This window comes from Chelonoidis abingdonii, chromosome 7 (assembly GCF_003597395.2).
Source record: "Chelonoidis abingdonii isolate Lonesome George chromosome 7, CheloAbing_2.0, whole genome shotgun sequence".
In the NCBI taxonomy this organism is placed as follows: Eukaryota; Metazoa; Chordata; order Testudines; family Testudinidae; genus Chelonoidis; species Chelonoidis abingdonii.
Window position 1 is genome coordinate 111,920,885 of NC_133775.1, and position 27,915 is coordinate 111,948,799.

General features: G+C 43.4%; 1 protein-coding gene across 1 annotated transcript in view; it reads left to right on the plus strand.

Moving 5' to 3' along the window:
- KDM3B (lysine demethylase 3B) overlaps positions 1–14,884 on the plus strand; it is a 121,076-nt gene extending 106,192 nt beyond the window's left edge. The window contains exons 20-24 of the mRNA XM_032786128.2: positions 4,316–4,435; positions 6,861–7,000; positions 7,543–7,719; positions 9,868–10,002; positions 13,611–14,884. Of these exons, the coding sequence (XP_032642019.1) occupies positions 4,316–4,435; positions 6,861–7,000; positions 7,543–7,719; positions 9,868–10,002; positions 13,611–13,691 (653 nt within the window). The 3' untranslated portion in view covers positions 13,692–14,884. The remainder of the gene's footprint in view (positions 1–4,315; positions 4,436–6,860; positions 7,001–7,542; positions 7,720–9,867; positions 10,003–13,610) is intronic.
- The last annotated feature ends 13,031 nt before the right edge of the window (positions 14,885–27,915 follow it).

Sequence of the window (27,915 nt, forward strand, 5' to 3'; positions counted from 1 at the left end):
CCCCCTAAGGATACCTTTACTCACAGGGAATAGCCCCATTGATTTAAATGGAACTACTTATGTGCTTAAAATTTAGCATGTATATAAGTGTTTCCAGTATCATGGGCTAGAACTGTGTATTTAGCAAACTTTTTTTCTTAATGACATAAAATCATTGTCTCCCCAAAATGTCTTCAGTGTTAACAATGAAAAGTTATTTAGGCCTTCAATACATTAAAGAAATTATTGTAAACTTTTTTGTAGTGTCCAAAATTTTCAAAAATAGCATAATGTTAGGCTCCTGATCCCATATTTAGAAGGGAGGGATTTTCAAAGCCCTCTGTGATTTAGTAGCATAAGTTCCACTTCGACTAGGCTATATTTCTCCATCAGTATTTGTAGATTGAAGAACTTCATCTGTTTACCTGTGGAAGTTCAGTATATCAGAAGTGGGGTTGGGTTGCAAATATATCAATGGCTGTTCTCTTGTCAAACACAAAACTGACTCTCATCACAGTAAGAATGTTAATGAGGCTCTGGGCTTGTTTTTTAGCGTAGAAGAACATTTTAAATGTGAAATTTCTGATCAGAAAAAAGATCTCTAATATCTGAAAACTCCACTTTAGAAATTTAGGACTATAAAGTGGAAAGAAAGTAAGAACTAGCAATATGTAAATACAATCTGATTTTGAATTAAAAGCAAATTATTATTATTATTTTTTGTTTTTTAAAAGCATGATTTTATCCACCCACAAAACTAAAGATGATTCTTTAAGCATAGCACATACCTCTGCCCCCACAAAGTAGGCACATGGAAGGAAAATACTGGCATAACTTTAAATTGCAAAGGTTTTGCTAAAAGTTTAACTTTGTAAGATAAATACGGTGTATGGGTTTTTTTAATCAGGGTAACTAACCATTGGAAGGAACAACATGCCTAGGGATACAGTGGATTCTCCATCACTTCAAGTCTTTAAAACAGGATTGATTGTTTTCTAAAATATATGCTTTAGCATAATCTCAAGATCCTGGCTTAAATCCAGGAATTGCTGGGAGAAATTCCATGGCCTGTTACATCAGAGGCCAAACTTCCAGCCATAAAATCTATAAACCACCTCTGTACAGTCTTGAGAAATCAGAATCAGACTGCTTTGTTTCTTTACCATAGTGACATCAGAAGTACCACATATAAAGGAATTAAAACAGAGGTTTACAATAATGTGGTTCTTTCCAATCTTTGTTTATGGTACTTGGTGCTACTCAAGCAGTGGAATCAACATGATCTGAAGGTCATATTTTTCAGTATTTTGAGAAAATTGTCTTACATATTTGCTTATATGGCACCCAAAGTGTTCCAGAAACTGTACAGACAGTAAGAAATCAGAGTCCCTTCCCCAAAGAGCTTAGTCTAATCAGGCAACATAGAGATGGAGGATAGGCTGCAAAAGCAAACTGATTAGCAGTGAAAGCTAACTTATTTTGTCTGATTTTAATTATTTTTATTATCTCTTTTGTTAACTTCTTGGGTGGATGGCGAATGAAAAGGGATGCACAAATTTATTTAAATTACAGTGCTAAATTTTAAAACAGTGATCAGTATCTTTTTTTCCTCTCTTAGAATGAGAGTTTGTAGGACTCTTTAAATAGCAGGTAATCTTTTTGAAATAAAAGCTCATACATACTTCAGTGTTTTATGCTGTTTCAATACAAGGTGTTCGTAGAGAGCAAACTATGCATTTTGGTGTCTGTTTTTTTGAAAAAGTAAAAACGTAACCAAATGTAGTTTCCCAATAAATGAGTACTCGCTGTTTTACTCAGCGTCGTTATGGGTCCCAGCAAAATAAAAAAGGAATAAATATTCACTCTCAATATGCTATGAAGGTAGCATGAAAACAAAAATACTTATTAAAATTCTTTCTCTGTGTTCATACACAGACCTGAAGAAGAGCTCTGTATATACTCGAAAGCTTCTCTCTCGCCAACAAAAATTGGATCCAATAAAAGATACTACCTCACCCACCTTGACACTCTAATATCCAGGGATCAAAATGGTTACAAAACCACTGCATCCATATGCTGTCTTGACAGTTGAAACAAAAAGAAAAAGGGAAAAATGCTTGATGTATTTAAATTCTATAAATGCCTAGCTACAACCTTTACATTTTAGTCCATAAACTAAAAGTATACCTACTTCTGGAAAGAAAATCCCTTGTCCTGAGTTGGCAAGGCTTTCATATTTAAAAATTTTAGACACTCAGGTTTGAAAATTCTGACATCAGTTCAGCTCTAAAATAGACATCTGAATAAAAATGGCTGAATTTAAAAGGTGCTGAGCAACTGCAGTTCTTGTTCACTTCAGTGGGATTTATGCATGCATAGGACCCTTAAAAAGCAGGTCATTTTTTTTATTTAGGCTCCTAAATCAATATTTAGTGCCTAACCTCAGCATCCAGGTTTGAAAATTTTGGCCTGTGTCTTTATAAGTGGAAAATAATTAATTTAGATCTTTCAGATTGCTTCTGCTCCAATATAAAAGTTTAGCCTTTAAAATAAAACAATAAAAAAAATACTTCCTCCTCCTCCTCCTCCTCCACCTGAGTAGTTAAATCCACATTCCCTATTACAGATTTACCTTCAAAACTGTTTTTTCATTCGTCACATTGGATGTAAAATATGGTTTCTGTCTTCCACCGCTCTCACAATCACAATATTAGATGACTCTAACAGACAATCCAGGCAAATGTTCTAATGCCTGGAGCACCAACAGGTGAGGCTGGAAACCTGTAAATTTTCTTCTTTGCGGGAGAGCTAAAATTTGGTTTTAGCAGGTTCTGAATACCATGAATTCCAGTTCCATGGCCTTCTATTCACATATTATGTGAATTCTTTCTTGTAATATTTTCCAAAGCCTTGTTTCATAGGCAGCATTATATCTGCTTGAAATTGCTGCAGCTCACTGAGCCTTTGTAGTTAGATGTTCTTGTCTAATTATAATTAGAAAAGTTTCTTGGAGAAGCTCATGTTCCCATTCCAGTTTTAAAACCCACTGAGAAAGATGTCTGTTGGCTTCCTGTCTAGAATCCTTAGCTAGCATTAATGCCCCATTAGTGAAGGAGTAATGATCTCAAGTTGCAGTGGGGGCGGGGGGTTTAGATTGGATATTAGGAAAAACTTTTTCACTAGGAGGGTGGTGAAGCACTGGAATGGGTTACCTAGGGAGATGGTGGAATCTCCTTCCTCAGAGGTTTTTAAGGTCAGACTTGACAAAGCCCTGGCTGGGATGACTTAGCTGGGAATTGGTCCTGCTTTGAGCAGAGGGTTGGACTAGATGACCTCCTGAGGTCCCTTCCAACCCTGATGTTCTATGATTCTGATACTAGATGCTATACAGAGTAAGGCCAGCTCTATGCGACAGACGTATATCGGTATAACTACGTTGCTCGGGGGTGTGAAAAATCCACACCCCTGGGCAACGTAGCTATCCCAAGCCCCCTCACCCCGTGTAGTCAGCGCTGTGTCAATGGGAGAGTGTCTGCTAACATAGCTATTGCCTCTCAGGAAAGTGGATTAATGACGCTGAGGGGAGAAGCTCTCCTATTGGTCTAGTAGCATCTTTGCTAAAGTGCTACAACAGTGCAGCTGCACAGTACATGAAGACAAGTCCTAAGAAAATCCTTTCTCAGAGTTTACAGTTTAAATATACAGGGCACACAGAGTAGTGTGGAGAAGATAAGCAAGCAGAGTAACAGGATGATGGTCTGCAAACATCAAATTGATTCCATTAATTTGTTTTCTTTTTTTTAATTTTTGGATAGGGTTTTTTGGGAGGAGATTTCCTAAACCAAGATAAAGAAAGGGACACTACAGAGAGGAGGATGAGGGGACAAAGGAGGGCAGAAGGGAGGAAAAGGGGAATGGAAATGCAAGTACCAGTAAAGCAGGGAGAGAGGATTTTTGCTATGAGCCCTGCCAAAGGAAGTCTCTTCGCTACAATGGGGAACAAATGACCTGTAGATACACAAAGCTGCAGAGCACAAATTCAGACTTATATTCAGAGTTAATGATCTCCCTTATAAACAGGGACAGACTAAGTGTCTAGCGTGCTGTTTTTGTACTAAACTTTTAACTAGCTTTTAATACATTTGCAATTTTTTCATGTCTATCCCAGTGTGAAAAATAAACCTTTTCATTTCTGTTACAAGCTAAGCATTTTTGCTGGGATGATAGCAGAAAGCAAAAGTAGCACACATAGTGGGAAGCATTCCCACCCTTCCAAAAGGAAGATATTTTTGTAGGAATTAAATCTTGCTCTTTTTACTCTCCTCTTTTTTCATAGGGTTAATAACTGCAGAAGACAGGCGAGTTGGTACAACCAATCTCCATTTGGATGTGTCTGATGCTGTTAATGTCATGGTGTATGTTGGTATCCCCATTGGGGAAGGATCCCATGATGATGGTAATGTTTAAATAACTGTCTTTGGACATTTTCGGGTGTGGAAGGCGATCTTCCATGGGTTGTTCAAAAGGCTTTAACATCTTTGCCAGCTATAATAAACTGTCTTGACTATTTGGGCTATGTCTCAGTAGATGTTCAGAGGCATAGACAGTGGTCACTAGTCATTAATGCTTTTTCCAGGACATTATTATGAAAATAATGGTGGTGTTCTAACTGGATAGATCTAACACTTCCCTGGGGGCGGGGAAACAAAGATTACTCGAGTCTCAAACTAGAGATTTCTTATGACGAAGGCCTGGTCTACACTACGTGTTTATATCAAATTTAGCAGCATTAAACCGCATTAACCCTGCAGCCGTCCACACAATGAAGCCCTTTATATCGGTATAATGGGCTCTTAATACCGGTATCTCCCCCAACGAGAGGAGTAGTGCAGAAATCGATATTGCTATTGCAAATTAGGGTTAGTGTGTCCGCAGTTCAACGGTTTTGGCCTCCGGATGCTATCTCACAATGCACCATTGTGACTGCTCTGGACAGCAATCTGAACTCGGATGCACTGGCCAGGTAAACAGGAAAAGCCCTGCAGACTTTTGAATTTCATTTCCTGTTTGCCCGGCGTGGAGCACTGATCAGCATGGGTGACCATGCAGTCACAGAATCAAAGAAGAGCTCCAGCATGGACCGTACGGGAGATACTGGATCTGATCTCTGTATAGGGAGATGAATCTGTTCTATCAGAACTCCATTCCAGAAGACGAAATGCCAAAGCATTTGAAAAAATCTCCAAGGCTATGAAAGACAGAGGGCACAGCAGGGACTCAACATGGTGCTGCGTGACAAGCTTAATGAAAAGCCAAAGAATCAAATGGACGCTCATGGAGGGAGAGAGGAGGGACTGAGGACTCGAGCTATCCCACAGTCCCCGCAGTCTCCGAAAACCATTTGCATTCTTATCTGAGCTCCCAATGCCTGAAGAGTCAAAAACATTGTCCCGGGTGGTTCAGGATATATGTCATCAATCTCTCTCTCCCCCGCCCCGCCCTGAAAGAAAAAGGAAAAAAATTTTCTCGCCTCTTTTCAGTGTCAGCATATGTCTACTGGATGATGCTGGTAGACGTGGTGTTGCAGCGCTGAACAGCAGCAACCCCTCCCCTTCCTTTCCTGATGGCAGACAGTGCAATAGGCTTGAAAATTGTCCTCATCATCCCGGGAGTGCTCCTGACTGGCCTCGGTGAGGGCAGCCGGGGGTGTCTGGGCAAAAATGGGAATGAATTCTGGTCATTCCCTTCTTTAAGCTTTGTGTCCTGRAGATTCAGTCCTGGCTGGAATATCATAGCAGCTGGAGGCAGTCTCCCCACCAGTTTTATCTTAATAAAGTCAGTGTTTCTTATTCATGCATTCTATATTACTTCATCACACAAATGGGGAGATAACTGCCATGGTAGCCCAGGAGGGGTGTGGGAGGAGGGAAGCAATGGGTGGGATTGTTGCAGGGTCACCCCCTAGAATGGCATGCAGCTCATCATTTCTGTGGGATGTCTGGGGCTCTGACCCGAAACGGCTGTCCTCTCTGGTTCTTTAGTAGGCTTGCCCGATATTCTAGACAGGACTGACTCTACCTTTAGACAAAACGTAAAGAAGGGAATGACCTGGGGAATCATTCCCATTTTTGTCCGTGTGCCCCCGGCCGACCTCAGCGAGGCCAGCCAGGGGCACCAATGGCAGCAGCAGACAGTACAATGGGACTGGTAACCATCATCGCCAATTTCCAAAGCAGCAGACGGTGCAATAAGACTAGTAACAGTCTCTGCTAACTTGCAAAGGCAAGTGAATGCTGCTGTGTAGCACTGCAGTCCCGCGTCTGTTAGCAACATCCAGTAGACATATGGTGACAGTGAAAAAAGGCTAAACGGGCTCCATGGTTGCCATGCTATGGCGTCTGCCAGGGCAATCCAGGGAAAAGGGTGCGAAATGATTGTCTGCCGTTGCTTTCACAAAGGGAGGATTGACTGACGACATTTATCCAGAATCACCTGCGACACTGTTTTGCCCCATCATGCATTGTGATCTCAACCCAGAATTCGAAATGGGTGGGGGAGACTGCGGGAACTATGGGATAGCTACCCACAGTGCAACGCTCCGGAAATCGACGCTAGCCTCGGTACATGGACACACACCGTCGAATTAATGTGCTTAGTGTGGCTGCGTGCACTCGACTTTATACAATCTGTTTCCAAATACCGGTTTTTGTAAAATTGGAATAATCCCATAGTGTAGACATACTCTAAGTTATCATGCTTCCTTCCAGTTCGCTATTGACTGGCACAATGTGAAAGTTTGTTATGCCAACTTTTGCATGGTAAATACAGGAGCTATAAATTCATGTGACCTTGTTCAGCTTTTGTGTGGATCCTCCTTTCAGAAGTACTGAAAACAATTGATGAGGGAGATGCTGATGACGTGACAAAGCAGCGAATCCATGAAGGGAAAGAGAAGCCTGGAGCGCTGTGGCACATCTATGCTGCCAAGGATGCTGAGAAGATCCGGGAACTTCTCCGAAAGGTATGATGGTGATTGAAGGAGGTTATGGCCTGACAGGGTCCTAGAAAGGTTTATCAATGGGGATGTTAAAATTCAAGTTGAGTCTGCCTCAGCTGATGCTTATGCGCACAAATACAGATGCACCTACAAAAATCCCAAATGTTTCCTCTTCTGTGAGTATGATTTAAGAAAATGACATGTACTGCTGGTCGTATATTCAGTGACAAACTACTATCCTGCTGCCTGGATATGATTTATACTAGTAAATCTGTATGGGCACCATGTCACAGTTTGAGAAAACTGGAAATGAATTTATGCCCAAGCATGAAGGAAGTGTAAACTTTCATTGTGAGCTAAGACCTCAGGGGTGAATGTGGAAGGGATACTTACTGGTACAGATGCTTTGACCTAAAAGTGTTTTATGATCTGAGCTGATAGTATCTCATATTGAAGTAGCTTAAGATCATGTTTGTCCTCAGTATGTTTGTGCAAAGTACTTTATGAGAAGTAGCACCACTGAACTGCAAAATCTTTGTATAAATGTTTTTATATCTTTGTATTAGGTTGGAGACGAACAAGGCCAAGAAAACCCCCCGGATCATGATCCAATTCATGACCAAAGTTGGTACCTGGACCAGACCCTACGTAAGCGTCTTTATGAGGAGTATGGAGTACAAGGCTGGGCAATAGTGCAGTTCCTAGGAGATGCTGTGTTTATTCCTGCAGGTGCCCCCCACCAGGTAAATGTCATGCTGTAGAGGCCATAAAGATGATGGCAAGTGAATTTGGGACACTATAAAACTGTAGTTATTTGGATTTATCATTTGGCTCCTGAAAGAACTCTGAAGCAAGGCTGCTGTCTTGGGCTCTGCAGTTCTAATAATACAGTTCTACAGGAGTTATTTAATAGTGCTCAAGCATCACATTGAGCATAATTATATATAAAAAAATAAATTCCCCTCTCACCCCTATGGGTGGTATGTGTCTTCCTCAACCTCGGGTCCTCTACCAGAGGCCTGGGAGTTTGAGGGTTCTGCGCAGTATCTTAGCTGTTCCTAGCACTGCACTCTTCTGGACAGAGAGCTCTGATGTTGTTCCTGGGATCTGTTGGAGCCACTCACCCAGCTTAGGAGTCACAGCCCCGAGGGCTCCTACCACCACTGGGACCACTTTGGCCTTCACTTTCCACATCCTTTCTAGTTCCTCTTTCAGGCCCTGGTACTTCTCCAGCTTCTCATATTCCTTCTTCCTGATGTTGCTGTCACTTGGCACTGCTATATCTATCACCACCGCTGTCTTCTGCTCCTTGTCTATTACCACGATGTCTGGTTGATTGGCCAGTACCTGCCTGTCCGTCTGGATCTGGAAGTCCCACAGAATCTTAGCCCTGCTATTCTCCACAACCTTCTGCGGAATCTCCCATCTGGTCTTGGGAGGGTCTAGCCCATAAGCTGTGCAGATGTTCCTGTACACAATGCCAGCCACTTGGTTGTGCCGTTCAGTGTATGCTGTTCCTGCCTGCATCTTACATCCTGCCACTATGTGTTGGACTGTCTCTGAGGCCTCTCTGCACAGTCTGCACCTTGGGTCCTCTCTAGTGTGGTAGACCCCTGCTTCAATGGATCTGGTGCTCAGTGCCTGTTCCTGTGCTGCTATGATCAGTGCCTCAGTGCTGTCTTTTAGTCCAGCCCTTTCCAGCCACTGGTAGGATTTCCCAATGTCAGCCACCTCAGCTATCTGTCGATGGTACATCCCATGCAGGGTCTTGTCTTGCCATGGCACTTCTTCTGCTTGGTCTTCCTCCCATGTCTGCTGCTGCCTCAGGCATTCTCTCAGCAGCTCATCTTTGGGGGCCATCTTACTGATGTACTCCTGGATGTTCCGGGTTTCATCCAGGACAGTGGCTTTGACGCTCACCAAGCCCCGCCCGCCTTCTTTCCGGCTGGTATACAGTCTCTGGGTGTTGGACTTGGGGTGGAAACCTCCGTGCATTGTGAGGAGCTTCCGGGTTTTCACATCGGCAGCCTCCATGTCCTCCTTTGGCCAGCTCACTATACCGGCAGGGTATCTGATGACCGGCAGGGCGTATCCGTTGATGGTGTGGATCTTGTTCTTCCCACTGAGCTGGCTCTTCAGGACCTGTCTTATCCTTTGGTGATACTTGGATGTTGCTGTCTTCCTTGCCTCCTCATCGTGGTTTCCATGTGACTGTGGGACGCCAAGGTACTTGTAGCTAGTCTGTGTGTCTGCTATGTGGCCCGCTGGTAGTTCCACCCCATCAGTCTTGACTACCTTCCCTCTCTTCACTACCAACCGGCCACACTTCTCCAGTCCGAATGACATCCCGATATCCTCACTGTAGATCCGCGGTATATTGTGGGTGGGTGTGGGTGTGTAAAGTAATGGGATGAAATTAAGAAAGGGAACAGTTAGGATGAATGTGAGGAGAAAACTTTCTGATGCGGAGATCTCCTTAGGCCACTGAAGAGACTCCCAAGGAAGTAGTGGAAGCCCCATCACGTTGGATATCTAAATCTGTGGTAGCTAAAATACTAAAGCAGGGTTTCCCAAACTGCGGTATATGAGTTTGATGGTCTGTCAGTTCACTTCACAGCACTTTTTTTTAAGAAGTAGCATCTGAACCAATAAAATTCACTAGAGAATGTACTGTGGAAAGCTGGGCCAGCAGGGATCCAATAGGGTGTTTGCATCTCTAACTTAAGATACAATTCAGTGAATTGTATTACAGGGAAACTGGAGCATTTCAATATCTTTCTGGTAGATGTGTGTGCAGGAACCTATTGTATGTGGAATTCATTTGCATTAATTCTGTTTTGGGTCATTCAGTCTTGTGGTGTATCTAACGTCTAATACTACTACTTTTTCAGGTTCATAATCTGTACAGTTGCATTAAAGTGGCAGAAGATTTTGTATCTCCAGAACATGTAAAGCACTGCTTCCGCCTGACCCAGGAATTCAGGCACCTATCTAACACTCACACAAACCATGAGGATAAACTGCAGGTAACTATCAGTCCGTCCTGCGGGAACAATCTCTGGGTAGATTCTATATGTTGGAAGTTTTGAAGCACTTATGAACATGCATATGGCTAGTGATTCAGGAAAAATAAATACTTTACAACTTTGGAGCTTTTAATTTGATAGAAGCATTCCATATTTTTGGCAAAAATCTACATCCTGGGATTTAGCTACCCAAGGAAAGGAGTAGCACTAACTTCAAGTGAGCTGTCTCTGGAAAGTAACACTTTCATCCTTACATGATGGGTCATATTGCTTGGCTCATAAATTATTAAAGTCTGGTGAGGGGAAATGGCAGAAGGCAAAGCCACCTATTAAATCTCTTGAGTATTGTTGCAAGAAGGATTTTACCTTTGTTTCATCACAAGCAAAGACTGTCCTATTTATAATTAGAAAATAAATTCTACCCCCGCCCCCGGTTAAGAAACACTGATATAGTATATAGAGTTGTATAAACAAGTCATTGCCTGTGTGAAATTTTAGTTTGTACGGACTTCACTAGTGCTTTTTCATATAGCCTGTTGTAAAACTAGGCAACTATCTGGATGAGCTGACGTACCCCCTGGAAGACGTCTCCGTACCCTCTGGGGTACGTGTATGCCTAGTTGAGAACTGCTGCACTATACTACATTATTCTTCTGATATAATGATGCAGATGTGCAAGTGCATCCTTAGATGAGTAAGTTGACAGCATTAGTGAAAATAGAAAAGCTAGTAGCTGCATTCTTTAAAATATGTGTCTTTGCTGGTCTGAATGGGCCTGATGTCTCTCTTAAAAGCCAAAAAGGAATTGAAGAGTTAATAGCTATTGCTTTATGATTTTTCCTTTGTGGCAGTAATGACTGATCTTCATGAATTTATATATAGGGCTTGAAAAATTAAGCACATAATAATCAAAACTAAACTGGTCAGCTAGAGCTGATACTGAGCGCACGTGTGCATGCTTCATAATGCAGTTATGGAAACTTAATAATTAAGGGCACAGGGACTAGGAAATTAAATATCTTGAAGCTTTAGAATTGATAGTGTGTCTATTCTTTGTTGCTCTTCTATTCTTATATTTGTACATACTTACTTAGCATTTTTAAAACGTTTGTTTAAAAACTGGTTTAAACTGAGTTGCATAACCTACCTCTTGCAGTGGTGAAGTAAACTCCTATGATTAGGAATAAAAATCAATGTATTACAAATGGAAAAAAGAGGAAATAGATAGCAGTCAATATGCAGTAGAAGTTATGCAGGGTAGAAAATTGTTGAAGACATCAGGGAAATATCCATTGCTGGCAAGGCTAAGAACAATAAGGAGTTTAAGTATATTAGGAACACAAGAAACCCTAGAAATGAAATAGACCGAGTACTAGATGAAGATGGTAAAATTGTAAATGACACAGACAAGGCAAGCATGTTCAGTAAAAATTTGTTCCATTTTTGGAAAGAAGCAGGATGATGTACTCTTGTCATAAGGATGATATACTTTCCAAACCATTAGTAAATCAGGATTATGTTAAACATCTAGTAGGGGATAAATACTTTTTCTAACTGGCGGGCCTGAATAACTTGCATACAAAAGTCATCCAAGAGTTGGCTGAGATAATCTGTGGCTCACCAGTGTTAATTTTAATAAATCTTGGCATACTAGGGAAACTTCATAAAGACTTGAAGAGTGAAAATGAGTGACGTTAATCCCTGATAAATGATGGAGAAGCTGATTTTGGAGTCAATCAGTAAAAGAATTAAAGGATGAGAATATCATGCTAGTCAACATGATTTTATGGAAAATATGTTTGTCAAATAAACCCAGTTTCATTTTTTGATTATTACAAGTTTGGTGGGATAAAGTGGGTAACTATAGCTGTAAAATACTTATCTTCGTAAGACGTTTGACTTAATCCTGCATGATGTCCTCATTTTAAAAATTCACATACACAATATCAATAAAGCAGATGTTAAATGGATTAAAAACTTGGAACTGTCTGACAGATCTCAAAAAGTAGTGGTCAGTGGGAAGTCATCATCAAATGGGGATGTTCTATTGGGGTGCCATGAGATCAGTACTAGGCCCTAAGCTATTCAACACATTTTCAACAATGATCTGAAAATTAAGCACAAAATCCCTGCTGATGGAAAAAAATGTGTGGAAGATACAAAGATTAGAGGGATAGTAAATAATGATGATCAAGGTAGTCATGCAGAATGAACTGGGTCACTTGGTAAAGAGGGCCCATTCAATTAGGATGCATTTTAATATACCCAAATACCAGTTATGCATCTAAGAACAAGTGCAGGCAGTACCTACTGAATTGGTGGGGAGCAGACTGTGTCCTAGAAAGCAGTGACTCTGAAAAGGAGCTTGGAGTCATAGTGAATAAGCAACTCAACTAGGACATCTAGGTACTACAGAAATATAAATAAATTATCGTATGAGCTCCTAGAGTGATGCTGTGGCAAAGAAGGCTAATGAAATCCTTGGATCTATAAGGAGTAGTTGAGTAGGACTAGGGAGGAGGTGACTTTTTCCTCTGGATATAGCATTGCTCAGATCTATACTGGAATACCGCGTTCTATTCTTTGAAAAGGATGTTGAAAAATTAAAGAGGGTGCACAACAGAACCACAAAAATGATTTTGCCTTACTGTGAGAGACTTAGTCAGCTCCATTTGTTTATCAAAAAGAAGATTGAGAGATGACTTGATGACAGAATATAGGGGAGGGAAATACTGAGTACTGAAAGACTCTTTAATCCAGTGGAGAAATGCATAACAAGGAACAATGGCTGGAAGCTGAACCCAGACAGAAAATTGTGCTTAATTTCTAATTTGAATTTAAAAGTGAGGGTGATTTAACCATTGGAACAAAGTACTAAAGGCAGTGTTGGATTCTCCATCTGCTGATGTCTTTGAATCACGCATGTGTTAGTCAAAATCTTGCACTCAGTATAGGATAACTGGATGAAATTTATGCGTCTCTGATATACAAGTCAGACTAGATAATATAGTAGTCCATTCTGGCCTTAGTCTGTGAATCTATGAATAATTTGCTCATAACATACAACCCATTTGGGCAAGAGTTTAATATGAAAGACTTAATATTTTGCCTGATCGAGTGGTCTTGCAAGGAGAAGCTTAAAATCTAAAAAGATAATAGCCAATAAATTAATCCTGGGTTACCATTAAGTGGATAAATACCATAGCAGTGCAGTTGTTCAATATTAAACTTTTCATGGGGTCTAATTTTGACATTTATATAACAGTGCTGTTTGCAACTTCGTGAAGCAGCAATAGTATTATTTGATAAGTTCAGCATTTTTGGTCTCTCTCTCTCGATCTCTGACATCTTCATGTGAGCATTTTACATCTATTATATATTCAACCCCCAGAGTCTAGTCAATAACTGTTTGTAGAGCAGTAGGAGTCACTTGGGTTAGTGTGTGGATGCTAGATTGGATTGGTGGCCTGTAATATACAAGAGGTCAGACTGGATGATCTAATGGTCCCTTCTGGCCTTAAACTCTGACTTCTTGTTAGGGTGGAGATGCTGCTCATTATGCCAGGTTTAAAAGTTTGTACTGATTTTTTTTTTTCTGTTACTTACAGGTGAAGAACATTATCTACCATGCAGTAAAAGATGCTGTTGGCACACTGAAGGCTCATGAATCCAAATTGGCTAGGTCTTAAGAGTTGCTAATTCTACCCCCACCCCTGTGAAGTAAGCCTTTTCTCACAGTACATACAGGGACTGCATATGACTGCCTCTGCAGGAGCAGAGGCCTCTCACTAAGAGCTGGTGTGGTCAGTATTACATACACCCTTCAGCCACTGTTTCTACACTGCCTCAATATTGAAAGTCTCATGGAAGATCGCACCGTTACATGCAGAATTCCTTATTCTAATGAAAGGTGCCGCGTCCCTTTCCTGTGGCCTTTTGCAAATTGGAATTGCCTGGAAACCATGTGGTGTTCCTCCATATTATGATTAGAAGTGGTATAAGAGTGTGGACAGTTTTTTCCTCATGCCTAGTTAGTCTCCAAGAAGTTATAAAGAATGTGCTAGAGGTGGGGTATCCTACTGCAGACTTAGGTAGATAGCTGCTGAATGAGTGTGATCAACAGGAGTCCAACCACAGACATGCACACAATCTTCCCTAGTGTGATACAGGACAAGGAAAAGGGATAAAGCTGTTCTTCACACACCCTTCTTGTAGCCATTTCTCTATACACTGTAGAATTACAGATATACAGGGAGAACCCACTGCTATTCCCAGGAGGCTTCAGGAGTAGGAGAATTGTGTATTTAGTGAAAAACTAGGTTTGTAGTGAAACAGTTAATATTTCATGAAAGTAGATATTTTTAGTATTTTTGAAATATCACAACTGTTACTGGATTTACAAGGAAAGGCACATTACATTTAGTCTTCCTTTCAATAAAATCAAGAAATGATTTATAGAAATCAGTCTAAAATAGCACAAAATCAGCCAAAGGAGAGCAAATAGAAACTGACTCCTCACTCCCCACAGATTCCACAAAGTGAGAAGTAAAACAGGACATGTATTTTGTCCTGACATGGAGATGTTGTCCATCTCTCCCTGCACTGGTTGCTCCAGGCGATATTTTCCCAAGTACCAGTGGTAGCTCGGGATGTCTGTCATTTCCCAAAACTGAAGGAAAATTTAATTTTCAATATTGGCTTTGTCCAGAAATATTTTCAGTAAATTCAGCTTGGTAGAACTAACTAAATGTGAGCATTGAAACAATGATTTCATTGTCCAGGTCCGTGGGGAAATGTTTCTACCTTATGCCCAGCTGTACTGTAGTGCCACCTGCAGGCCTGTTAATATGTTCACTTTTTAAAATAAAAGTCATTTACTGTACCACTGGTCCCTATCCCTTCCTGACAGTCTCGGCTGCCTTGGCCTCCACAATGATCAAACCACACACAGTACGGCTCCAAGCAACATTTTATACAAGGAGAAGGGACGTGCACAGGGGAGCAGTCGTTCATGGTGCCAGCTGGGCTTACTAGCAGAGCACCCCTGCACTGCTTCTGCCAGGCTCAGGGGATGGGTGCTCCAGCTGGCCCAGATCCCAGTTGAGGGGGTTCAGGGGGGCCAGTGACAGCCCAGATATAGTCTGGGCTCCAGCTCCCTACCCTACAGCTAGAGAGGTGTGGTAGGGCAGGACAAGCTGCCTCCCCATGGGCAGAGGGCAAGGTCCACCCTTGCAATGGGCCCGAGTCGATGCAAGGCCACCACTGCACTTGCGGGGAGGGAGGGGTGCTGTTGGCTCACAAGTTCAGAGGGTGGAGCTGTTACCGGGTGGATGGCTCCAGAGAGGCACTGTGACCAGGTAGGCCAGAGGCAGTGCTTGTGACCACAAAGTTTGTCCTGCTGCTTTTGGCTCCACCTTGTCACTGCCTCCCCTCTCCGCTCAGGCCAGGTGGCTGCTTCTACCACCACCACCCTTTACTTCCCTCAGGCCAGGTAGCTGCTGCTCTCCCATCTCCCTCTCAGGCTGGGTGACTGCCCCATTTCCTTTTCTCCACTACCCCCCCTCTGGCCCACATGTTCAACCTGTACAGCCCCATGGCTCACCTCTGCAGAAGGATGTGGGTCATCCTGTGTGTTTCAAGAAGAGTCCCAGGGTCCTTGTCTGGGAGATGATGGTGGCAACAGCATTGCTTCTCTCTGCGCTGCTTGCTGTATTCCAGGTAAGTGGATGGTAGGAGTGCCTCATCTCTGAACTGCCTCTGCCTCCTCTACATATACTTCACAGGTGCTATCTAACAGCTTCTTTGACTGAGGGCAATGATAGAACATTTAGGACCATGGCCAGAAACAGGTGACATTCCTTACCATGCCTTGCTTAGTGCATCACTCTGAAAGGAACTATGAAACTGGCTAGGCATGATGGTCTGGTCTCTTGGTGATTCCAACATCTATTCCTATTCTCCAGTGTCTATGGCGTACCTGTTGTCAGAGACTGCACACAAACCATTCCAAATTCAAAAACACACTTGAAATACAGCTCCATGTGAACAACAGCTGATATCTGAGGAGGATGAAGTTAATTTCTTAGTTCCAGTTTCTTATTTGTGGGTCCCAGCTTCTTAGTCAAAGACCACATTTTTAAAATTATTAAATCTAAAATTAAATGTTTCAGAAACTTCACCATAAATGAGTGAATTTTATAGCAATTAACGCATTATTTATTTTTTCTAATAAATCTTCTTGGTAGTCCATCGATCCGATGATGACAAATCTGAGCAAATCATCTATTGTTGATCTCATGGTGTGCCCTCTGATGGCTATACAAGCCAATTCTAGAGGTGCACATTTTGCTGTAGATGGTGCATGGGAAGTTCGCAGTCAGTGGGTTGTGTGCTGCTGGTGCTCTGTGATGTCGTTCGTGTGTCTCTTATAGATGCCGACAGTGGTCTTCCTCAAAGGTGATGCAGGTATTTCGGACTGTTGCATGCCACCGTGTTCTGTCGCTGGCGGCGTCCTCAAGATCCCTGGGTTTGATACTGCTATACAGCAGATTGGCTTTGATGGTGTCCTTGTAACGTTTTCGTGGACGACCTATATGCCGGATGCCCTGGGAGAGCTCATCACAGAGAAGCTAGCGGGCGATTCTGTTGGCATCCATGTGGCTGACATGACCGGTCCAACGTAGCTGTGACTTAAGCATCAAAATGATGATCATGGTCATCTGGGCTGTCTCGAGGACCTCAAGATTGGGCACTTTGTCTTGCCAGCGGATCTTCATGATGTTGCGGAGGCAACGCATGTGGAATGCTTCGAGCTGCTTGATGTGACGCCTATATAGTGTCCATGTTTCACACCCGTACAAAAGAGATGAAAGAACAGCAGCTCTGTACACAAGCAGTTTTGTTGACATCCGGATGTTGTGGTGGCTAAAAACGTGGACAACGTCAGATAGCCAATGCCGGGCTGCTTTGGAATGTTCATGCGTTGCTCTCATTATCCAGTGATCCCATCACTGGATAGACGACTATCCCAGATATAAAGTCTCCACTCTGTTAAGCTGAGTGCCAGCAAATGGATGATACTCGGACAGAAGCAATATCCAGGTAAACGGTGATGGAAACTTCTTCTTTTCCAAGGCTGATAGTTAGTTAGTCGAAGATCGCGAGGCCTGGCAAACTTGGACAATGTGCTGAAGATCATTCAGTGTGAGCCATGAGGTCCACAAAATTGCCAAAGAGTGCCTCAAGAAGGAGTTCTGCACGTCTTAAGTCTGGCAGTTCCAGAGCAAATGGAGTTCCCCAAAAAACCCAAATCCCGGTGGCCCGGTAAAAAATTTCAAATAAACCTCGATCCAACTGTTCATATGCAATGGTTGGACGCATCGCAAGAACAGGTTAAATAAAACAGGAGCGAAAATATCCTTGTTTCACTCCACTGGTGATGTTGAAGGGGCATGATGTGGCTCCAGACTCTCGCACTGTCATGCTGCATGAAAAGGGTATAATTCTGGACACATTATTCTGGGCAACCAAGTCATGTTATGAAAGTATCCAATAGGACGCCTGTTGACGTTATCAACCCCCTTTGTCAATCTATGAAGACAGCACACAGGTCATGTTCTTCATGCACTTCTCTGATTTCTGACAGCAAACACCATGTTCGACTGTGCTCCGGCCAGTTCGAACCACATTGCACTTTCAGGTGATTTTGCCTCAGAAAATACTTCTGTTAGGTGGTCAAGATGAGCGGGCAATGGATTTCCCTCCCACAGAGAGGAAGGATAAATCCTCATAATTCCAACATTCTGCTTGCTTGCCTTGTTCTTGAAAAGGAGAACAGTATAGCGTCAGGTAAAGCCTGTGGTATGTTCATCCCCCCCAGATGCTGATGATCAACGCTGGTGGAATGCTGCTAGTGCTGCTGGATCCTGCTGCTTTATATATCTCTGCTGGTATCCCAGATCTTTCCAGGAGCTTTGTCCCGAACTCATCTGCTCAACTAGCTTTCTTAAGCTCATTCTATAGTGGGGGAGAGGTCAAGATGCTGTCAGTAGCAGGTTGTTTGGAAATTTCATTAGGACGTTATTATTCACAAGGTTGATGTCATTGAGAAAGGTGCTAAATGTTCTCGCCAATCTTTTGTGATTCCATCTTTATCTTAAGCAGCGTTGTGTTGTCTGATGAGAGCAGTGGGGTGGTCCTTAGTTTAGAAGGTTCATAGACAGTCTTAATAGCACTGAAGAACATCTTTGAGTTGTGCGTCTCAGCATAGTGCTCAATTTCTTTGGCTTTGCTTGCCCACCAGTTGTCTGTATCTGACGGAGGTCTTTCTGTGTTTTGCTCTGAAGGTACTTGAAATGGTGCCGTTTGGAGACTGAGGAGGGATCATTCTGCCATTCGATAAAGGCTTTTCTCTTTACTTCCAGAGCTGAGCATATTTCTTCTTGGTTCTCATCAAACCAATCCTGATGTGTTCTTTTCTTTTGTCCAAGAGATGTTATTGCTGTGTCAGTCACCATCTGCTTGAACTGGTCCCACTTTTCAGTTGCCGTACCGATCAGTTGTCCGTGGAATGTCAGTTTGTCATCAAGACTCTTCTGGAAGTTGTTGAAACATTGAGCATCCTTCAGTTTGGCTATGTTGAAAGCAGGTCGCACATGTTTAGGGCATTTGTGCCAAGAGGGAGCCATGTAAAGTTGGAGGGACGTCCTGACTAATCTGTGGTCTGTCCAGCACTCTGCCCCTCTCATTACTCTGGTGATCAGTACGTCTTGGATGTCTCACCTTCTGACAATGGCATAATCTATCAGATGCCACGGTTTGGACCTAGGGTGCATCCATGCCATTTTGTATTTATCCACTTGTCGGAACAGAGAGTTGGTAATGGTTAGGTCATTTTCAGAACACAGGCTCAAAAGGAGTAGTCCATTGCTGTTCATTTTGCCTACATCATGTGGCCCGGTTACTCCTTTCCTGTTCTCATTGTCAGCCTCAACTTGGGCGTTGAAATATCCAAGTAGGAGTAGTTGGTCTGTTACAGGTGTGGCCTTGATCACTCTGTCGAGATCTTCTTAGAATTGTTCCTTTGAGTTGTCAGAGCATGTTAGAGTGGGTGCATATGCACTAATGATGGTGGTATGACATTTGGCATTTAGTGGGAAGCGTAGTTTCAGCAATCTTTCATTGATACCTACTGGAAGGTCTGGGAGTTGATGCATGAATGAGGTTTTTATTACCAGACCAACTCCATGTATTCTATCCTCTGTCTTAGTCTTACCCTTTCAGAAGAAGGTGTAACCACTTCCTGGTTCACTCAAGAAACCTTCCCCAGGCAGTCTTGTTTCGCTTAATGCCGCTATATCAATGTTGTAGCGGGCTAGTTCTCGAGAAATGAGAGCTGTCCTTCTCTCAGGTCTTGCAACAGCTTCTCGATCCATGAGGGTACGAACATTCCATACACCAATGGTATGTTTTCTCAAATTTTTCTTTTGGTTTTGGCCGCAGATTGGGTTAGACTGCCAGCTGTGGCTTCCTGGCCAGCTGTTGTGGGGCAGGCAATTTTTAGGCCACTTTTTCTGGGCCCGTCCCTTACTAGGGTGAGCAGTGCTGTCCTAAAGAGGGCTGCTCAGATGCTGCCGGGCAACTCTGCTGCCTCAAGTACAGAGCTGGACAACCACCTATCCACAGGCCACCTGTGTGCAGGATTGGGACTACGACTCCCAGTGGCAACCTACACCTGTCGCTTTGCCCCTCCCCCATCGCCGCAGGACTTGGGTGGTATGATGATGATGTTTGATAATTTGCACAGGACATGTGCGTGAAAGCTTTTTAAGTGGTAGAGCTGTTGCATGGGAGCAATCTCACTCTCTCGTCCTTAGAAGCCAAACACCAATGGTACAAAAAATCGTCATGACTGGTAACTTCTTTGGTTGCAGTGGATGGCCTTGACGTCTTTCGTGCCTCGTCAAGCCCTTCGCTTTCCACAAAGCGTTGCAGAACCACCTTCTTGGCCGTTGGATCATAGTGATCTCTTTCGCCCAGTCTGCCGGAGCTGATGTCACATGAGGGTAGGCATATCCCTAATTCATGAGGGTTTGGGTCCCATCAGTTACACTCACCTGGTTTGGCCGGCCTGTCGAAGCCGTTGCCCAGGGTGTGGCCACTGCGCATGCTGCAGTTACTTGGAGCCACAGGTGAGAGCTGAGTGACAGGTGGGGACCAAAGTGGACGGACTACCCCCAAAGGGGTACAAGTCCCCCCATCGGAGGTACTACCTCTCCCTGGGCACCCTATACACCCCTTTCTAATAAATACTTTGGCTGTAAGTAACAATATATTTGTCAGATCCCCCTGCAAGTGACATGTTCTTGTAACTATTAGACTGTTCTTAAATGGATGTCATTCTCCAAACTAAAGCATTGTTCCTGAGCAATAAGATGACTGCAACCCCACTTTCATTTTGTAAATAGCTCTTGAATAAGGAATTAGGTTTAGACTTGGCGACAGGTGACAAAATACTTTGTGGTCTCCTCAAGGAACATGTACCTGGACCTGTTATGAAGTGACTAGAATATGCCTCTCCTAGAGCCAAAGTTTCATTTCTGGGCTAAACTTTTCCAAATATCGTACTCCTGCTTCTATTTTTGTATTTTAGTAAATGTACACTATGCATGTAATCATCATTCAACCAATTTTTTATAAAGCCAGCTGTAATGTTTTCACAGAAATTTATGGATAATTACAAATTAAGTATTATATAGTACCCCTAGTTTGTCTTTAGACAAATTAAGAAAAGGAAAAGTGGGTAAATTTATCATTTTATTTCATACAAGTATATACATGTATGTAGTTAGCTTTATCAACTAAATATGTAATTTCATCAAAAATTTAATGGAGTTTATATGACAATCTCTTTTCCATAAGCATGTTGACTGACAAGTATTATAGTCCCATTCTTTATTGACTGACTTCCATATTCGCTTTTCTGTTTTGCCTAGGATTAATGTCAGGCTTGATTAATAGATTCCAAGACAGGGACCACTGTGATCATCTAGTTTGAGCATTGGCCTGCTACACCCAGGGTTGTGATCATCTAGTCGGCCTCATCTGGAGTAGTGTGTCCAGTTTTGGGCCCCACACTACAAGAAGGATGTGGAAAAATTGGAAAGAGCCCAGCAGAGGGCAACAAAAATGATTAGGGAGCTTGAGCACAAAACTAATGAAGAGAGGCTGAGGGAACTGGGATTATCGAGTCTGCAGAAGAGAAGAATGAGGGGGGATTTGATAGCTGCTTTCAACTACATGAAAGGGGGTTCCAAAGAGGATGGATCTAGACTGTTCTCAGTGGTACCAGATTACAGAACAAGGAGTAATGGTCTCAAGTTGGAATGGGGGAGTTTTAGGTTGGATATTAGGAAAAACTTTTTCACTAGGAAGATGGTGAAGCACTGGAACAGGTTACCTAGGGAGGTGGTGGAATCTCCTTCCTTACAGGTTTTTAAGTCAGGCTTGACAGAGTGCTGGCTGGGATGATTTAGGTGGGGAATTGGTCCTGCTTTGAGCAGGGTGTTGGACTAGATGACCTCCTGAAGTCCCTTCTAACCCTGATATTCTATGATTGATTACCGACCACCTGACCAGGATGGTGATGGTGACTGTGAAATGCTCAGGTTGATTAGAGAGGCTATTAAAATAAAAAACTCAATAATGGAGAATTTCAACTATCCCTATATTGAGTGGGTACATGTCACCTCAGGATGGGATGCAGAGATAAAGTTTCTTGATACCTTTAATGACTGCTTTTTGGAGCAGCTAGTCCTGGAACCCACAAAAGGAGAGGTAATTCTTGATTTTGTCCTAAATGGAGCACAGGATCAGGTCCAAGATGTGTGAATATAGCTGGACTGCTTTGTAATAGTGACCATAATATTAAATTTAACATCCCTGTGTCGGGGAAAACACCAGAGCAGCCCAGCACCAAAGCATTCATTTTCAGGAAGGGGAGCTACACAAATATGAGGTTAAACAGAAATTAAAAGGTCTGGTGCCAAAAGTGAAATCCTGCAAGCTGCATGGAAACTTTTAAAAGACACCATAATAGAGGCTCAACTTAAATGTATACACCAAATTAAAAAAACAGAGAGAACCAAAAAAGAGCCACCATGGCTAAACAAAGTAAAAGAAGCAGTGAGAGGCAAAAAGTCATCCTTCAAAAAGTGGGAAGTTAAATCCTAGTGAGGAAAATTGAAATGAGCATTCTCTGGCAAATGAAGTGTAAATGTAATTAGGAAGACCAAAAAGAACTTTGAAGAACAGCTAGCCAAAGACTCAAAACATTTTTTGCTATTACTTTTTAAGTACATGAGAAGCAGGAAGCCTGCTAACACCCAGTGGGGCCATTGGATGATCAAGATGCTAAAGGAGCATTCCAAGACAATAAGCCCATTGTGGAGAAACTGAATTATCTGCATTGGTCTTCATGGCTGAGGATGTGAGGGAGATTCCTAAACCTGAGTCATTCTTTTTAAGTGACAAATCTGAGGAACTGTTCCAGATTGAGATGTCATTAGAGGAGGTTTTGGAACAAATTGATAAACTAAATAGTAATAAGTCACCAGGACCAGATGGTATCACCCAAGAGTTCTGAAGGAACTCAAATGTGAAATTGCAGAACTACTAAGGGCTTGTCTACACTGGCAAGTTTTGTCACCAAAAACTCCCTTTTGATGACAAAACAGCGATAGTGTACACACTGCAATGTGTTTTTTTTTCCTGATTTTATTGGCCTCTAAAAAGTGTCCAGGAATTCCCATGCTGCCACTCTGGTCAGCAGTTTGAACTCTGCTGCCCTGCAGCCAACCCACCCCTCCCCCTTGCAAGCCTCAGGAATTTTAAATCTCATTTCCTGCTTGCTAGCTTCCCATGGGAGCTTCCTAGGTAAGCATGGCTGGCTATCGCACCAAACCTGCTCCGGCTTGGACCACCACTGAGCTGTTGGATCTCATCAGTATATAGGGAGAGGAGTCTGTTCAGTTGCAGCTGCAATTGACCTGTAGGAATCAAGACACATACGGGCGAATTTCTCAAGGCTTGTGCAAAAAGGGCTATGATCAGGGGACACAGCAGTGCAGAGTGAAGACAGAGGAGCTGAGGCAGGAATACCATAAGGCACGAGAGGCAAACCATCACTCCGGTGGTGCACCTAAGACCTGCTGCTTCTATAAGGAGCTGAATGCTATTCTCAGTGGTGACCCCACCTCCATCGTCAATAACTCCGTGGATACTTCGGAAGCAGCAGAAAGGGGGGGTAACCCAGAGGCTGAAATTCTGGATGAAGAAGTGGAACTAGAAGAGGATGTGGAGCTCCCAGTGGGATCGCCTGGTGGGGCAGGCAGCCAGGAACTTTTCTCCACTCCAGAAGTGCTCTACAGGGAGCAGGAAGCAGATGAGATGCTGGGTAAGTTGCTGTGGCTTGTGTAGGGAATCAAAAAGTGGGAGGCAGGTAGTGTGTTTATGTGAGCTGGACGTTGCCCTGTGTAGTTAATCTACATGGCCAAGCAGGGTGTCGATGGACATCGAGACCCGCAGAAAATCCTCCAGAGAGGCTCTAGAAGGTTTCCAAGAGGTACTTGTTCCCCTGCCACAGACTGCAGCCTTGTTAGTTCCCCCATGAAGGAAACTGTCCTTTGCCATTTAGCAATCACTGGAGCTAGGACCAAAGCAGCACATAGCTGAGCTGCATATAGACTGAGGTGAAAGCAGCAAGCATGCTGCAGCTGTACCCTGGTTTCTCTGGTCACCCGCAGCAGTGAGATGTCAGCCAGCAGATTGGCTGCTTGTGAAAAAGTGAGAGAATTTTAGAATGAGTTCTTTGCAAAGCTGCCCTGCAAGCCGTGACCATCTTGTCCTTATGCACCCCCCCGCCCCCGACACTCACCATGATTGTGGTGCTTGTGGAGCTGTGTGCTTGCCTAGAGTCAGTGAGAAAGTGATTGCTACTAGTTGCAAAAGGCCTTTTTTACTGAAATGTTTCAATCATTTGCTGGAATGTAGCGATCACTCTTCTGTGCATTGCCCACAGCAGCTGAGACCTTGAACACACCACGCACCCCTGCCGACTGGCTTAGGCAGATAAGGAAGAAGCTGAGACGCAGCAAAGAAGACATGTTCAGGCAGGGCCGGCTTTAGGCCGATTCCCCTGAATCGGGCCCTGCACCTAAGAGGGCTCCATGCCCTACAGAAGAGTGCCTAACTTAAGCGCCTTCTTAATATTTACTCACCTGGCGGCACTCCAGGTTTTTGGTGGCGGGTCCTTCAGTGCTGCGGAAGACCTGGAGCACTGCCGGGTGAGTCATCCTTGCCAGGGCCCCGTCAAAACTATTCGAATTGGGCCCCGCACTTCCTAAAGCTGGCCCTGTGTTCAGGGAGGTGCTGCAGTGCAATGAGAGACAGACCAGGGAATACAGAGTGCTGGGAAGCCAATTTAGCATTTGCTAGGCAAAGGACAGAGCAGGTGATAATAGTTACTGTAGGATCAGACAGAGATTCTCAAGTCTTTTATACAGCTGCAGACTGAGCAGATCTGTGGTCGACCTCTGCTGCAGCACGTGCACATGTACAATTCTTTGCCAACCACACCCCCCCTCTATGCCCACACATTCCTTTTCACTTCACAGCACTCCTGAGCTTCCCCATCATTCCACCCCTCTCACAACTTGAACAATGATAGCTGGAACTACACACAGTTGTGAGGTTTTACCCTTTTTAACAATAAATAAAGGCTAAGGCAGAGGTCGACAACCTTTCAGAAGTGCTGTGCTGAGTCTTCATTTAGTCACTCTAATTTAAGGTTTCATGTGCCAGTAATACATTTTAACATTTTTAGAAGGTCTCTCTATAAGTCTATAATATATAACTAAATTATTGTTGTATGTAAAGTAAATAAGGTTTTTAAAATGTTTAAGAAGCTTAATTTAAAATTAAATTAAAATGCAGAGCTCCCAGACCTGTGGCCAGGACCTGGGCAGTGTGAGTGCCCCTGAAAATCAGCTCACGTGCTGCCTTCAGCACCTGTGCCATAGGTTGCCTACCCCTGGGCTAAGGTATGTAATAGTACAGCGTTTTTATTGTTCTCTACAAAAACTTATAGCAATCAATTCACTCTCGGAAACAGGCTTCTAAAGCATTTTGTTGCATGGATCTTGAGCCCCAAAATTGTACATGGATGCACCAGGAAAGCAACTTCAAAGCAGACATGTATCAGTGCCCCTCATTGTCAAAGTGGTTCCTCAAGGCCCCTCTGATGTTAATAGCGGCCTTCTGGGCTCCTCTGACAGCCCTAGCATCTGGCTGTTCAAACTGTGCAGCCAAGCGCTGTGTCTCAGAGCTCCACACCTGAGCAAACATTTCACCCTTAGATTCACACAGATTATGCCCAGTGCAGCACATGGCTATGACCACAGAATATTATCCTTGGCAAGGTCTAGCCTGCCACTGAGACACTTCCAGCAAGCTTTCAAATGGCCGAAGGCACATTCAATTACCATGCAGCACCTGCTCAGTCTGTTGTTAAAACGCTCCTTGCTGCTGTGCCCTGTGTAAGATTTCATGAGCCAGGGCTGTAAAGGGTAAGCCAGGTCTCCTAGGATTACTATGGGCATTTCCACATCCCCCATATTGATGTCCATGATATGCCCCTGCTGATCCACAAGCACCTGCAATACCATAGAGAAGTATCTCTTCCTATTGATGTATTCTGAGGCAAGGTGATCTGGTGCTAAAATTGGAATGTGTGCACCATCGATCACCCTGCCACAGTTAGGGAACCACATCTCTGCAAAGCCATCCACTATTTCATGCACATTTCCCAGTCACGGTTCTCTGCAGCAGGATGTGATTTATTGCCCTGCACACTTACACCCCCTACAGTGGACTTCCCCACTCCAAATTAATTTGCAACTGACGGGTAGCAGTCTGGATTCACAAGCTTCCACACAGAGATTGCAACACGCTTCTCTACTGAAAGGGCAGCTCTCAACCTGGTGTCCTTGTGCCGCAGGTAGGGGACCAGCTCAGCACATAGCTCCATGAAGATTATGATGCATAAAGCAAAGTTCTGTATCCACTGGTTGTCATCTCATACCTGCATGACAATGCAGTCCCACCAATCAGTGCTTGTTTCCCTAGACCAAAAGTGACTGCCAAAAGCACTGATAAGTTGCTGCTGTCCATATCACACTCAGGTGCCTATGATTCATCCGCTGTCAGTAACTTTTTGCGAGTAATTCTGCTGCCCTGCACGATGTCCTCATGACAGTTAACAGTGCATAGGAGAGAAGTCCAGGATCCAGCCTCTCTCACTGCAGATGCTGGCATGCACTAAGAAGACAGAGATTGGGAAAACAGCGCGAAAGGAAAGCCAGAATGGCACGAAAGGAACTCAGAAACCAGTGGAGGGTTGGGACGCAAAGTGGTGCATGACGGGACATTTTGCACGTCCCAGGATGCACTGCGCTCTGTTTCTGCCTTCCCACAACACTTAGCGACAGATGCTGTCACCAGGCACTGTGAGATACATACCCCACAATGCATTGCTCATGCTGTTGACAGTGTTGGCCCAAATGTGAACACAATCTGTTGAAAGAGGGAGCAAATGTAGACTAGCTTTGGCGACTTTGCTTTTGTCAATTTTTTTTCATGTCAACATTAGTTTTGACAAAACTTACCTGTGTAGACAAGCCCTAAGTGTAGTTTGTAACCTATTACGTAAATCAGCTTCTGTACTAAATGACTGGAGAATAGCTAATGTGACACCAATTTTTAAAAAGGGCTCCAGAGGTGATCCTGGCAATTAGAGGTTGAAACGATAGTAAATAACAGAATTGTCAGACACATAAATGAACATAATTTGTTGGGGAACAGTCAACACAGTTTTTTGTAAAGGGAAATCATGCTTCAACAATCTACTAGGAGTTCATGTTGTGTTACTTGTCTACTGTGACCACCAGATCTTCAGAATCACATGATACAGTCCCGTATTCTGTAGGTATGGTCTATGTTCTTCTTTGAGTGATTGCATGTCCATTCCACTTCAGGTGTGTGCCTACCCTGTGCACTGTTGTCAAGATTATTTTCCTCAGTGGTACCCATCATGGCAGGACATGTGCCTTCTGCTGCTTTGCACTGCTGCATGATGGTATAAAGGGAAGAGCCTCTCAACCTCCTCCTTACTGCCTGTGACAGATGAAATATTCAATCTTGCTATCAAAGGTTTCCCTTACTTTATGTTTGTATATAGTTGGTACTCGATAGCTTTAGTATTAGGATAGTTTAGTAGTAGGTTTCCTTTAATTTGGGTACTTGTTTTTTTACACTCTTTGGTTCCTGTTTTTTGGGTACTGATACCCAGTGCTAGGCATGCCTTGGTACCCAGGCTTCAAGCCCTGTGATGCCTGCAAAAAGCCAGTGCTGGTTAATGACATGCACTCCAGGTGCCTGAAGTGCCTAGTCAAGTCTCACACCAGAGATAGGTGCCAAATCTGCAAGGACTGGGACATCAGATGGACTACTAAAATGGACAGGGACGTCAGACTAAGAAACCTGGTGAAAGCAGTCCTGTGCCCACCCTCAGAGACCCCCTGTTCAGAGTGTGTACAGAGTACATCTGTTTCAGTTAGGAGGGTTCATCATATTTTGGCAGACTACTCCAGAACAAAAGAAGTGGCACTTAAAGATGTCACTGAAGTTCTCAGTATCTAGGAGGCAAAAGTTATAAGAAGATCCCCACCACCTATTTCTTCAGCAGTAGCTAGTTCATCCAAATGGCCAGGGAACTCCATTTTGATATGATTGTCGAGGACAGTTTCCAGTTTGCCAGTTTCTACTTCTGCAGTTGGAAAACTTCTCACACTTTCTAAG